At 37.6% G+C, this 13,191-nt stretch overlaps 3 protein-coding genes across 5 annotated transcripts in view; 2 read left to right on the top strand and 1 right to left on the bottom strand.

Annotated features, from left to right (window-relative positions):
- Nucleotides 1–13,191, bottom strand: part of LOC145252696 (uncharacterized) — a 64,582-nt gene that overhangs the window by 31,769 nt on the left and 19,622 nt on the right. The window contains exon 2 of one of the 3 annotated variants that reach the window (XM_080112516.1): nt 7,679–7,765. The exons of 1 other annotated variant lie outside the window; for it this stretch is intronic. The gene's annotated coding sequence lies outside the window, so the exon portion shown is untranslated. Of the gene's footprint in view, nt 1–6,176; nt 6,787–7,678; nt 7,766–13,191 lie in introns of those variants that run through there. One more of the 3 variants, XM_080112517.1, reaches the window with a different exon arrangement.
- Nucleotides 737–1,366, top strand: LOC145252350 (uncharacterized). The gene has a single exon (XM_080111752.1). The coding sequence runs from the start codon at nt 737–739 to the stop codon at nt 1,364–1,366; it is 630 nt and encodes a 209-aa protein (XP_079967878.1).
- Nucleotides 1,398–3,479, top strand: LOC145252349 (uncharacterized). Its single transcript, XM_080111751.1, has one exon. The coding sequence runs from the start codon at nt 1,398–1,400 to the stop codon at nt 3,477–3,479; it is 2,082 nt and encodes a 693-aa protein (XP_079967877.1).

Raw genomic sequence — 13,191 nt, 5'->3', positions numbered from 1 at the left:
CCTGTTACAATTTATGGAACCCCTACAAATGATAAAATGTATGAATGGGAAAGCTTGGCTTTCCCAATGAGGAGTGATACCTTTTGGGGATCCCAGGAATTTCATGTTTCCTCATCAAATTAAAACGATCCAACACAAGGTTCCAGTTTATGGAGAAGTCATGAGAACTGTTAAGTGTCCGACCTCCATTGTTAATAGTGTTCTTGACGTGTGTTCTTCTTATTCGGACCCCTATAAAGAAACTTTTGAGGACAGTACTGTAGAAAGAGGTCTGGAGTGGATTTACAGTGTGGAGTCTTTGGGGCTATCAGAAAATGATACCTTGTCCGACTATGATGCCCAGAAGGTAGAGGAGTTTATGAGAAATATAGAGTTTAAGGAGGGACGGTACTGGGTGCAGTTACCGTGGCACACTGATAAATTAGCTCAGGTGCGCTCTAATCACCAAGTAGCCCTCAAGGTGTTAGATAGGGTGGTACACACTCTGGAAATGAAGGGCCTCTATGATGAATATTTAGAGGTTTTTGCCGAACAAGAGGCAGAGGGCATAATAGAACCCTTTCATTGTTCACCTAAACAGTTCCATAAACATATTTGGATCCCTTATCGACCAGTCTTTAAATCTGAGAGCATAGCAACTACTAAAATGTGACCAGTCTTCAACTGTTCATTGAAGGTCAAGGGAGGAGTATCCTTAAACGAGGCTGCATACCCAGGGGTAAATTTAACCGGAAACATGTTAAATCTAACTCTACTCTTTCGAACTAATAGATATACATTATTGGGCGACATCAGGAAGGCATTTCTGATGATTAGATTATCAAAGCAGTCTGATAGAAATAAGTTTTGCTTCTTTCTAAAACGGGATGATCGTCTGGTATGTTACCGTTATACGACCATCATCTTCGGCTTTAACGCAAGCCCTTTTATATTGAACTGCATATTGAAGTATCATGCATCGAGATTTCCAGTTGATGATTGCACCAAACTGTTGAATTCAAATTTTTATGTTGACAATCTGGTCAGTACGAATAATTCGGAAGGTGTGTTGAGAAAACTATATCATGAAATAAAGGAAAGATTGAAGAAAGGAGGATTTGATCTTCGATCATGTAACACCAATTGCCCAAAGCTACAGGAATTGATGAGGAAGGATGAGACTTTGACAACTCACAGTTGTCCATGGGAAAAGGTTCTGGGTTACAGATATGACCCAGAGTCGGACTCCATCAGCCTAGTCCAGCGAACTTGTGACCCCAACTTAGCAACAAAACGTCAAATACTATCAGCCGCATCCAGTGTATTTGACCCATTGTCTTTATGTCTCCCAGTCACCATTCAAAGTCGCATATTGGTGGAAGGCTAATATTGATTGGGATGATCCCATTCCAAAGGAAATGCAGGAAAGGTGGAGATTACTAGCTAGTGATTTGTCGGTACTTCATTCGTTATCGTTTAGAAGACAGGTACTTGATAGCGATACTGTTGCGGATTTGTACATATTCACAGATGCCTCAAAAAAGGCATATGGGTTTTCTGTATATGCAGTTCAGGGAGGTATATCTTCTCTGATTTTTGCTAAAGCAAAGGTGGCACCATTAAAAGCTAAAACCTTGCCAACGCTGGAACTATTAGCAGTTTTTTTGGCAATTAAATGTCTTAGTAATATCTTGAGAGCCTATCAAGGAACGAAATTTGGAAGTTTGTATTTGGCTGTAGATGCCCAAATTGTACTCACTTGGCTGATGTCCAAGCAGACGAGCCATAAAAACATTTTCACAAAGAATCGCCTCAAGGATGTGACACAGATGGAAGAAGTGATACTTGCAAATTACAACCTTGCTATCAGGTATAAATATGTGCCTTCCAATCAGAACCCTGCGCACCTAATGACTAGGGGACTGACAGCAGCTAAATTTAAGGAAAATTTCTCTTTTTGGAGTGCTGGACCAAACTGGTTGTCTGGTGGAACTGTCTGTTGGCCTGATAGTACTTTGGATTGTCTTAGTGCAGACAACCAGCAAATAGTTCGTACGAACCTGTTCTACACCTGTAATGAGAACTGGTCTCAGCCTATCGTCGCCTTTGACAGATTTTCGTGTTTTAACAAACTTCTACGTGTGGTCTCCAGAGTCTTCGAATTTATATCCAAAGCAAGAGGCAAGGAACTGGACTATAAACAGGCTGCTGCTGACTACTTGTTCAAGACAATGCAACAACAGGCATTTCCCCTTGAATTGAAGTTCTTACGTGCACCTCATGATAAACCCATTCCGAACCTTGCGAGTCAGTTAAACCTATTTCTGGACAAGTCTGGTGTCGTCCGCTCCAGAGGCAGGATCAAAAAAAATTTTACTCTACAATATGAGGTTTTAAACCCTGTATTGCTCGGGAAGAATCATCCCTTGACTAATCTAATTGTGAAGGATCAGCATGAGAGGGCTAAACACTTGGGTGTGCCGGCTACACTTAGTAGAATCAGGATGTCAGGATTTTGGATACCTCAAGGCAGACAGGCTGTGAAGGGAATATTGAAGGACTGCTTTATTTGTCAGAAAATCAACTCGATACATTTTCCGTATCCTAAGATGACAGACCTGCCTAAACATAGAGTAAATCTGGTAAGGCCATTCTTACATACAGGGATAGATTATACGGGACACCTGTGGGTTCAAAACCAAAATCTTCAATCTAAGGTTTACATTCTCATATTTACGTGCTTGGAAATCAGAGCAGTGCATTTAGAACTGGTTGAGGACATGACAGTGCACACATTTATACTGGCCTTCATCAGGTTTTCAAACATGTGGGGCTTGCCTTCTCACATATATAGTGACAATGCAAAGTCATTTCTTGCTGGAGTTAGCTTACTAAATCAGGCCCTAACTTCCGAATTTGATGAAAAATTTGGGCAGTATAATATAAAGCATGTTAAGATCCCTCTTCATTCGGCTTGGTATGGAGGAGTTTGGGAACGCATGATTAAAACATTAAAGGAATGCCTCTATAAAACTGTTGGAAGGTCTATTTACAGTCAATCTGAGCTGTGGACAGCCATTTCAGATGTCCAACGGGCAGTGAACAATAGACCGTTAACCTATGTGAGTTTGAATGACTCTGGATTGGAGGTAATTACGCCCAATCACTTCCTGCGCCCAGATCAAAACCCTGGACTTCTTCTTAGAATGGAGATTCAACCAATTAATGAAGGGGAACTGCCGTCCAGACAGATATTGTTGGAATCTTTGAAGAACCGGGATGAGCTGCTCAAGGAGTTTAAACGGATATGGAACGAGGATTACTTACTCTCTCTTCGAGAACGTAAACAAGATCGTTATCCAACTATATCTAATAAGGTACGACCTGAAGATATTGTGACGATAAAACTTCCAAACAAGTCTCAACCCTTCTGGGCATTGGGGAGAGTAGAAGAATTGTTTCCGGGAGATGATGGTATGGTACGGTCGGCACAGATATGACGGGGTGATGGGAGTGTGAGAACATATTCTCTTAAACATCTATATCCGCTAGAACTACATGCGGAATATGAACCACAAGAGGATGGTCCGGAACCTAGTTATGATGACTGGGAGTCCATAGAAGGAATTTCTTGGTCAGAAACCAGTTTTGAGGAACCCACTTTAGTACAGGAGAGTGAGCAGGTTTGGATTTGTCCCGGATGTAATAAACCTGATGACGGATCGGCCATGATCTGCTGTGATCAATGTGATAACTGGTTCCATTTTAGATGCGTTGGGATCAGTGCAGCTCCGCCAGATGAAAAGGATTGGGTTTGTCACCACTGCTCTGGGGATCAAGAATGAGGAATATGTATATTGAGAAGGCTTTACAAAATCAATAACAATTGATTTTGTTTTCTGTTGAGTGGGAGGGTGTTGAGAAAACTTGAAGCACTTACCTGCGACTCTCAGGAAGAGTGGCAGCAAAAACCTTTTGTGTGGGCGATGCCTCTTTTTATATTGGTAGATGTTACATTTAACTTATTTGATTGGCTAACTGGATTATAAGAGGGATGGAGTGAACTGAATTTTGGTTGTGATTTCAGTTTGGGATTGGAGTTGAAGGAAATTGAATCGTTACCCTTATTACCAGACCGACAAGGTTCTACAATTTTTACCTAGTCACAGGTCGCAACAAACCATTGTTGCAAAATCCTTGTTAACCTCTACCTTTCAGTGGAGAAATTTTCCACACCCCAAAATGGGGGGGGGGGCAATTTAAAGCAGAATAAAAAAAAATTATTTCAGCGCGTTTGGTCAACCGTAGGCGAAAGGCGGCAAACGTTTTCAAACGGGATCGAAAAAAATGATGCTATTTTTAACACAAAGGGCACAATATTTATCGAATTTTTTTTTTGTATCGATTATTCAAAGCATGCCCTGTTTAATAATGGTCATGCATTATTCGGCTCGCTAAAAAAAAATTGTTAATTTATTTATCAAAAATTTTAAAATGGCTTTTTTCGTATAAATATTAAAAAAAATTTTTTTTTGTTTTGCTTAACTTAAATTAATTATTTTACTTAACATATTCACCGAATTTCACACTTCAAAACTCAAAAGCGGGATAATTAAACACAATCGAAGTTCTGATATTCAGACGTCAAAATAAGGTATGCAAACAATTTTTTTTTTTTTTTTAATCTATAATTCTGTCTCTTACAACAACACAATATCTTGTGTTCAGTTTCAGATGATTATTTTAAGCATATTTGTTCCCACTTCAAAACAAGCAAAACTTGTTGTAAGCAAAAAAAAATAAGTTGTAAGCAAAAAAAAATATATATATATAAATATCGTTTATGAAAAATAAGTACACTGTTATAAAGTTCATTCTTCTCTTAATAATCGCTGAAAATTTCGTATTGATCGCATAATTACCTGATTTTTGGTAGATTTTTAAAAAGACGGTCCATCAAAAAGTACTGACTTGCCCCCCCCCCCCCAGTTTTGGCGGTGCCTAGTTTTAACGGTCCCATTACACCCGTCCATTGTTTTCTAATTTAAATCCTTTAATAAGAGTAAGCTTGCTTCACAATTCAAGCATTAAATATTTTAATGGCACCATGGACTAACTTCGTATTTTTCGTATTGCCACCCGGACTTAGGATTAGTGTTTGTTAGAGTTAATGAAGGCGGAAGGCCCTTCATTGAAGGGCATGTGTTTATTGCTTGCCCGGAATTCAATCTAATTAAAAAATACAGAAAAGTCTTGGTGGTGTACGTACTCGTTACGGAACGAAAATGCCATATTCCAAAAATCACGTAAATTGATCTAATAGCTTTTATATACATAGGAAATCATTTTTTTATTACGATTTTTAGCGATTTACAATTAATTGTAACCATTACAGGGATTGTTTTGTTCTCTATTTCTGGAGAGGTTGTTTAAGGGGACGTAATCAGTGATGAATTTTACAGATAATGAAGCGAGACACGCCATCGTCGTTTTCTCATAAAATTTGATTTTCTCAGTTAAAAAGAAAAAAAAATACTTGATCAATTCGTAATTTTTGGAATACGATATTTTTGTTCTGAGACGGGTACGTATATCAAAGATTGAAAAGAAAATTAGGTCGAATTCCAGACAAGCATAGCGTCGTTTATTTATTTTTAATTCAACAATTTCTTATCGCTGGCATTAGCATTCACATAGTCCAACTTCTTCGATCCTTACACACTATTATTAAACATTTCTGAGTGATTGTCATACAAGAATTTTTTAAATTACAAATCTTGAACAAGAACTTTACAATACATTTTTAGGGACCGTTAAAAGTCAATTTCACTTTAACTGAAACACTGAAACACTCAACGTTGCGCAATTTTCGGTAATATTTTTCAAGAAGAAGCATTTCATAGTTTTCCTGTCATTTTATTTTTAACTGACATATTTCATTGCCTAGTTTCTACACAGAAGCATCAACTAAAAACAAAAGAAAAAGTTTCTTCAACTTTCAGAGTATTTTTTTTTTTTTTTTTTACAACAGTTTGACTTTACTTTTAAAATATGAAGGCTATAATAATCGTGACTGGTTTTTGTTTACAATAAGGTTATATTAGAGTTTTTACGCAGATATTAATGAAAAGAATAAATAAAAATAATCTCAAATATATAAAAGTATTTAAATGATTAGATGAAAGTGTATTACTTACTTGAAAAATAGAAGTTTGATGTTTCTTCTAGAAGCGACGTAACTGAATCGATGGATTTTAAAAGTGAAAGTAATTTGGGCGATTTGGTTGTATATAAAAAGAGAAATAAACTCGTAGGACGAAAAACGACATTGACTCTTGGTTTTCCCCCAGCTTTTATTTAAAAACTAATGACTAAAGTTGCAGGTAAATTTATTATAAAAGACAGAGAATCCTGTTTGGGGAAAACACAAAAATGCACTGCATTTTTGTGTGTAAGTGGGGGGGGGGGTAGAGGTGTTATTTTAAGAAAATGGTAAAACCTTTTTTTCTCTTTTGTACTGTTTACATTTTTCTGTTTAGAATGCTTTTTTTTCTACTTGGTGGGATAGTGGGGTCACCACCGCTTATCAAGGCTCTCTCCAAACTTTTCGAACGGAAGTGTGGGTGAGGGTGCATATTGTTTACTTTTTTCGAGCAACGTGGGCCAAATTAAAATATGCTCTAATGTTTTGCTCATTAACTTTGCTTTTTTTTTTTTGACGTAGTGTAGTAGCAGCAATACGCCACAGACATTAAAATAAATAAATAAACAACATTTCAGTCACGCGTACAGTTGTCATATCCACCCACACAAATTCTGTGGAAATAAAAAGTAAACTTTGTCATTTCATGCGGACGTAAGACAGAGCAATATCACATGACAGGGTATCCACTTTCCGTCCAATCAATACTCGAAGAAAACATTTTTCAAAAATCTTTTTCTAACAGCTTTGCTGGGAGCAACCTAGAAGCATATAAAAGGCACTGTGCGCGAAATCCAAACAAGCGTAGGATGCAGTACTACGAGTGAACAACTTGTCCGACTTCGTCTCGTTGACATTAAATCACTAACATGACTTTGCGCGTCTTTTTCTCTTGGTCTCTTTTCTGCTTGCTGGCTGGCAGCAAACCGCCCTGGGCTTTGGCCCCAGGCTAAGCAACATGGCACAAACACAAAGGGAAAAATATGTTTTTGCCGCTCAACATTACTTGTCTTTCGAGCCGAGCAGAATAACCATTTGGACAATTGACTCAGTCACATTAATGGAGCAAAATTACCAAACCACTGGAACTAACTAATATAACAAATTTTAATTCCTTTTATTAAAAAAGAAGAAATATTTTATCTAAAAAAAAAACATAATTGCCTCAGTCGAAGGAGGTTTTCTCTTTTCCTCTTTTGTTACACTTCTTTTATTCAAGTTCTATCTAACTCTATGTAAGAATTACATATTAGGTCCTCACGACTATGCATAATTTTAAAAATCTAACATCTATTTCCAAGAACTGTGAACATCTTGTAAATCATTTAATGACTTATTTTCCCTCGCACACGTATGTACGAATTATACAAAAAAGTCATGTTTTCTTCAATAAATGTCTATATTAAATGTTGAAACTGGTTTCCATTTTGTTAATTGCTGACATTTGTTTTATTTTATTTTTTTGTTAAGGGTTGGGAGATATTTATTTATACTCACACCACGGCTGTGATACCAGGCATCGGCAGATATCGACACCAATCCCCTTCACTAGGTTCTCCAACACCTCATTCTTTTAATCATTTTCTGAACAAAAAGAAAAACCAGCACATTATTTGGTAAAATTTTACTTTTAGGCCCATCTCACGTTTGTATAGAAAAAAAAAATTTTTTTGTAGATTTTGGTGTGCTAAAAACGAATCTACTGACTGTTTTCATCACAGAGAAATAGTTTTCATCATATGAAGAAATTACTTTTTTAAAAGAGTGTGGTCACTTTTTCATGTAAAGTTAATTTTAAATGAGCACCCACTTTCTGGCCACCTTTTGTGGGGGGGCATTTTTTGTTTGTTGGTTGGCTAAAAGTGTTTTCTTTGTTTGCTTTCTTTTCTGTTTTCATATTTCAATAAAGACATGAGGAAATAAAAAAATAATAAAATACGTGTGATCAGTAGTGACTTTTTCTGTACAGGTAAGCGGGCATATTTTTGCTGCAAATTAGGTTTTCGGATATTAAGCAATGTAATTCCTTATGTTATCAGTGATGACCATTTTTATGCATGCAAGCACGCATATTTTTTGTCGCAAACAAGTAGTTTTCCAGATATTAAGCAATGTAATTCTATATGTTATCAGTGGTGGCCATTTCTGTACGCGCAAATGCGTGCATATTTTTTACGTGCGCCCATCAAAAATATGCGTGTTTGCACATACAAAAATGGCCACCACTGATAACATATAGATTTACATTGCTTAATATCTGGAAAACTGCTTGTTTTTCATCTAATTTTAAATTGTGTGCCAAAAATTACTACGCTATGTGAAAAGGTAGTTTGGTACCAAGTGCGCACATTTAACAGCCTTTTTTTTTTCTACCGCGCACTCGCATGTAGGCTGTTAAGTGTCAGAAAATAGTCCCTGGGTTCAGGGGTTAATACCATGCAAATGGCAAATTTGTGTTATCATATTCTTTTAAAGCACACGGAAATCTACAAAAAAAAAAGAAAATTAATTTTTCTATATGAACATGAGATGAGCCTTAAAGTAAAATAATACCCACTATTTTTACACATTACAAGTTAAAAAAATTTTCATTAATATTATTACGTTTTTCCATAAGAGCTCTATGGGCTAAATTAAAGACTTTGGTGGGCCATAGTTTGGAGACCTCTGCTCTAGGATAAGGAGGTTCTGGTATAGGTTGGTGATTTTTTAAACCAATGCATTTCAGGTGAAAACATTATTACGTACTTATGTGTCATGTTGAAATGCATATCAGTTCCAATAAATTACGAAAAATGATCCAGTGCTAGATGTATTTTTAACAAGAAATCATCTACAGTTACGTTTTGTTAAAAAATGACAGACTTTTAATTAAAGTTAATTTAACTCAAGGGAGATAAGTCAGTTTGTCATACTGATTTAGTTGCACAACTGTTTCACATTAAAACATACAATAAAACTTGATTATTTGATAAATTTTATTTTTACTTGTAATTATTTTTCTACTTGATCATTTTTTGTAACTTTTAAAATTTATACTCATTTCGACATGACATGTGTGTTGGTTTAAAAGTCACCACTCTACACACGTATCGATAGGAGTTAATGCATGTTAGATAGACAGTGAGACAACACCGTGATGATCAGTAATGGTGGAACTTGGGTAGGGTTTAATTATATAAGAGGATGGCTCAACAAGAACTTTTTTTACATTAGACTTGAAAATGACCATGTTATAGTCAGCTGGGAAGCAGCCACACAGTATTGTAGTTCAGAGATGGACAGTACTAGTAAATAAATTTTTCTCATGGAATTTTCATTTTTAATTGCTTCTCCACAAGGGCAAATTTGGACATCAGAGGCTGTTTTTTTATGTGGGGGAAATCTAACTTCTCCACAAGGGCAGAATTGGACATCAGAGTCTGTTTTTTTATGTGGGGGAAATCTAGCTACCCATAAGGGAGCAGCACTTTAGGATAAAAATAAAAATTACTTCAGTCTAGAAAGATTCCTCCTTCATTGGTTGAGAACAGACACCGATGAAATGTAGTATCAGAAGAGATACAACAGATTAAGGACTCTCGTGACATTTAACAAGAAAATTATGAACTTTAGTTATTATTCTTTTTTAGCTAGTCTCTTCCTAAACTTGCTTTGAAAGATGGTGATTATATTTTTTCTGACCTAATTTTCATTTCAGCATTTTACCTGTTAGATGTTCACGACAAAAAGAACTTTCCTTTCAACCACTATCAAAAAGAACTTTTCTTTCTTTCTCTGTGTGTCTAGCATCATTTGCATAAACTTCCCAGCTGGAGAACACATTACCATGGTGCGTTTCCTTTCAGAATATAACATGGTGATCTGGAAATCTAATGACAACAAAGGCTCATCATAAGTAAACTTATAGAATAGAAAAACAAAGTCATACGAACATTTAAAACAATTTTTTTGTATCATCTTCCTTGTGGCATAAATGAAAAAAAAAACAGTGTTAGAGGAGACTAGCAGGGAGACCAGACGTTGTTCCAAATTGAATGAGGATCAACAAATGTTCCACACTCCCATACTTTTATTGTCATCAAAATCGGTGAAACTACCCATTTTTTTTTCATCAAATCGATTGATTGCCTGCTCTAGTTAGGCCCCCCCTCCCCATCATAGTGCACCGGGACAAAGCATCACAATACATTGTAGTCTACATTGCACTGCAGAGAATCTACTTGTTTGTTTATGTTATTCCTTCGGTTATTGACACAGCTGAGCTGGAGCTCCACTGCACCCAGGCTGCCCACTTCATACAGAGGTCCAGCCCACTAGACGATTGTTGGGACTAGGGTAGCCTGCTGTTGGTAGCTGATCAGGTATCTTTTCCATCCAGATATCCAGTTATTTCTTGAAAGTGTTGAGGGACACTCTCCTTATATTTCTTATTGCAGCTGGAATACAGTCGAATGTTCTTGTACCACTGTAGGTGAAACTGTGGTGGATGAGGACTTGATCCTCTGTGTTGTCTAAGGTGTAATTTTTATATAGCACAGCCTCCCTCACCGCTGGTGGGTTATTTCTACCATTGTTGTGTTTGGGATCCTTCCTTCTAAGATTTTCCACATATAGATGATAATATATCGTTTTTTTTTTACGTTATAGTGAATAAAATTGCAGCACCTTCAGTTTCTAGTAATTCATTTGGTCTACTCCACATATTTTGCTGGTGAATGTTACGATTTGTGGAGACTACAGCAGACAGCAGTATTCCAGCCTTTGGAGAACAAGGGATTTCGATGATGTGGGCGTACACTCACTGTTCCTACTCCTGAAGGTTCTCAATATTCATCTAATTGTCTTGCGACCGCTGTGGTGTGGTCAATATGTTGTGTGAAGATTGCATCTTTATTCATAGAAACCGCTAGATCCTTCACTACTTCCTTTAATATGATTTCTTGTTGCCCACACCAGTATCCAGATGTTTCCTTGAGATGGTCTTTATTACCTTATTGGAGTTTGAATTTGCTTCTGTTTAGATCCATGTTGTTGTCAGTAGCCCATTTTATAATTTTGTCGAGGTCTTCTTGTAAAAGTTTGCAGTCATGTTTGAGTTATGTGTGAGATCTTTTTCATGATTTGTGTGTCGTCAGGAAAAGATGTTGCTATGGCATCTTCCAGATCTCTATGTCAGTAACGATTATAAGAAACAATAGAGGACCTAATACTGAACCTTGTCGTATGCCGCTGATGACCTTACTTGCCTCTGATAAGCCCCCCGTTGAATGGTTACTTCTTGTGTGCTGTCCGAGAGGAAGCTGTGTATCCATGTCCCAAGTTTTCCACAAATTCCTTGTTGTTGATTTTATAAAATTATCTGTCAATAATGACTTGAATTAAAGTTTAAAAAGTCAAGTATTATGGTTCAATTGTGCTCTACATAGAAAAATTTATTTCGAACATGGCCTGTTTTATAAAAAAAAACTATTGGTTTTATGAAATTATTTTTACATAATCACTTGAATTTAAGTTAGATGTACAAAAGTCAAGTATCATGGTTTAATTGTGCTTATAAAAAACATTACTTTCGAACGTGCCCCTGTCTTATAAAAGAATTTACAGTTGATTTTATAGGCTGATCCTTTCTGCTTGTGCGGTGATAAAACTTCTCAAATGCACTTGTCATGTGTTGTTAAATAAATGTTCCGTTAGTCGGGAAGCATTCATATATGAAAGGATAAGATGACTGACCTGATTGTACCTATTTACAATGCCTCCCCACAGACAGAGTTAGACACCAGGGTCGTTTTTTAACGTGGAGAAAAGGTACAAAAATAAAAACTGTCTCAGTAATGAAGGATTTCTCCTCCACTAACAAAGAACAAAAAATTGAAGTTCAGTATCTGAAGAACAGATACTACACTTTGATCTTGTTTATGTATTTTCTTAAATTTAGAAACATTTCAGATTTCGTCGAATAAGTGTACCTATTTACAACGCCTCGTGAAGGATTTCTCCTCCACTGAAAGAGAACGAGAAATGGAAGTGCCGCATCTAAAGAACATATACTACACTTTGAGGTATTTATTTGCTCCCCCAGTGAGCAAATTAGGCACAAGGCCGATTTTTAAAGTGAGGAGTGTAGGGGAAATGGGGACCAACTCCCCGGGGAGTAGGGGAGCTGGATAGTGACAATTGGTATGAAGGGTTGCTCCTACATTGACCAAGGTCTTATATGTGGGGTTTCCCCCACATATGGTCTTTGCTTGCAGTAACTGCCGGAACAGATGGTATTTATTTGCTCCCCCACCGAGCAAATTAGGCACAAGGCCGATTTTTAATGTGAGGAGTGAAGGGAGGGGGAAGGGAAAAAGGGGACCAGCTCCCGAGAGGTGGGAAATGGGAGCTGGTTAATGGTCAGGCATGTGGGGTTGCCCCCACATCTGGTCTTTGCTAGTCATAGCTAGTCATAGCTTGCAGTATCTGCCGGAACAGATGGTATTTATTTGCTCCCCCACCGAGCAAATTAGGCACAAGGCCGATTTTTAATGTGAGGAGTGAAGGGAGGGGGAAGGGAAAAAGGGGACCAGCTCCCGAGAGGTGGGAAATGGGAGCTGGTTAATGGTCAGGCATGTGGGGTTGCCCCCACATCTGGTCTTTGCTAGTCATAGCTAGTCATAGCTTGCAGTATCTGCCGGAACAGATGGTATTTATTTGCTCCCCCACCGAGCAAATTAGGCACAAGGCCGATTTTTAATGTGAGGAGTGAAGGGAGGGGGAAGGGAAAAAGGGGACCAGCTCCCGAGAGGTGGGAAATGGGAGCTGGTTAATGGTCAGGCATGTGGGGTTGCCCCCACATCTGGTCTTTGCTAGTCATAGCTAGTCATAGCTTGCAGTATCTGCCGGAACAGATGGTATTTATTTGCTCCCCCACCGAGCAAATTAGGCACAAGGCCGATTCCCAATGTGAGGAGTGAAGGGAGGGGGAAGGGAAAAAGGGGACCAGCCCCCGAGAGGTGGGAAAC

The sequence above is a fragment of the Euprymna scolopes genome, chromosome 29, assembly GCF_053919585.1.
Source record: "Euprymna scolopes isolate OS-2025 chromosome 29, ASM5391958v1, whole genome shotgun sequence".
In the NCBI taxonomy this organism is placed as follows: Eukaryota; Metazoa; Mollusca; class Cephalopoda; order Sepiida; family Sepiolidae; genus Euprymna; species Euprymna scolopes.
Note: the sequence above shows the minus strand (reverse complement) of the source record. Positions and strands in the feature narration are given on the sequence as shown.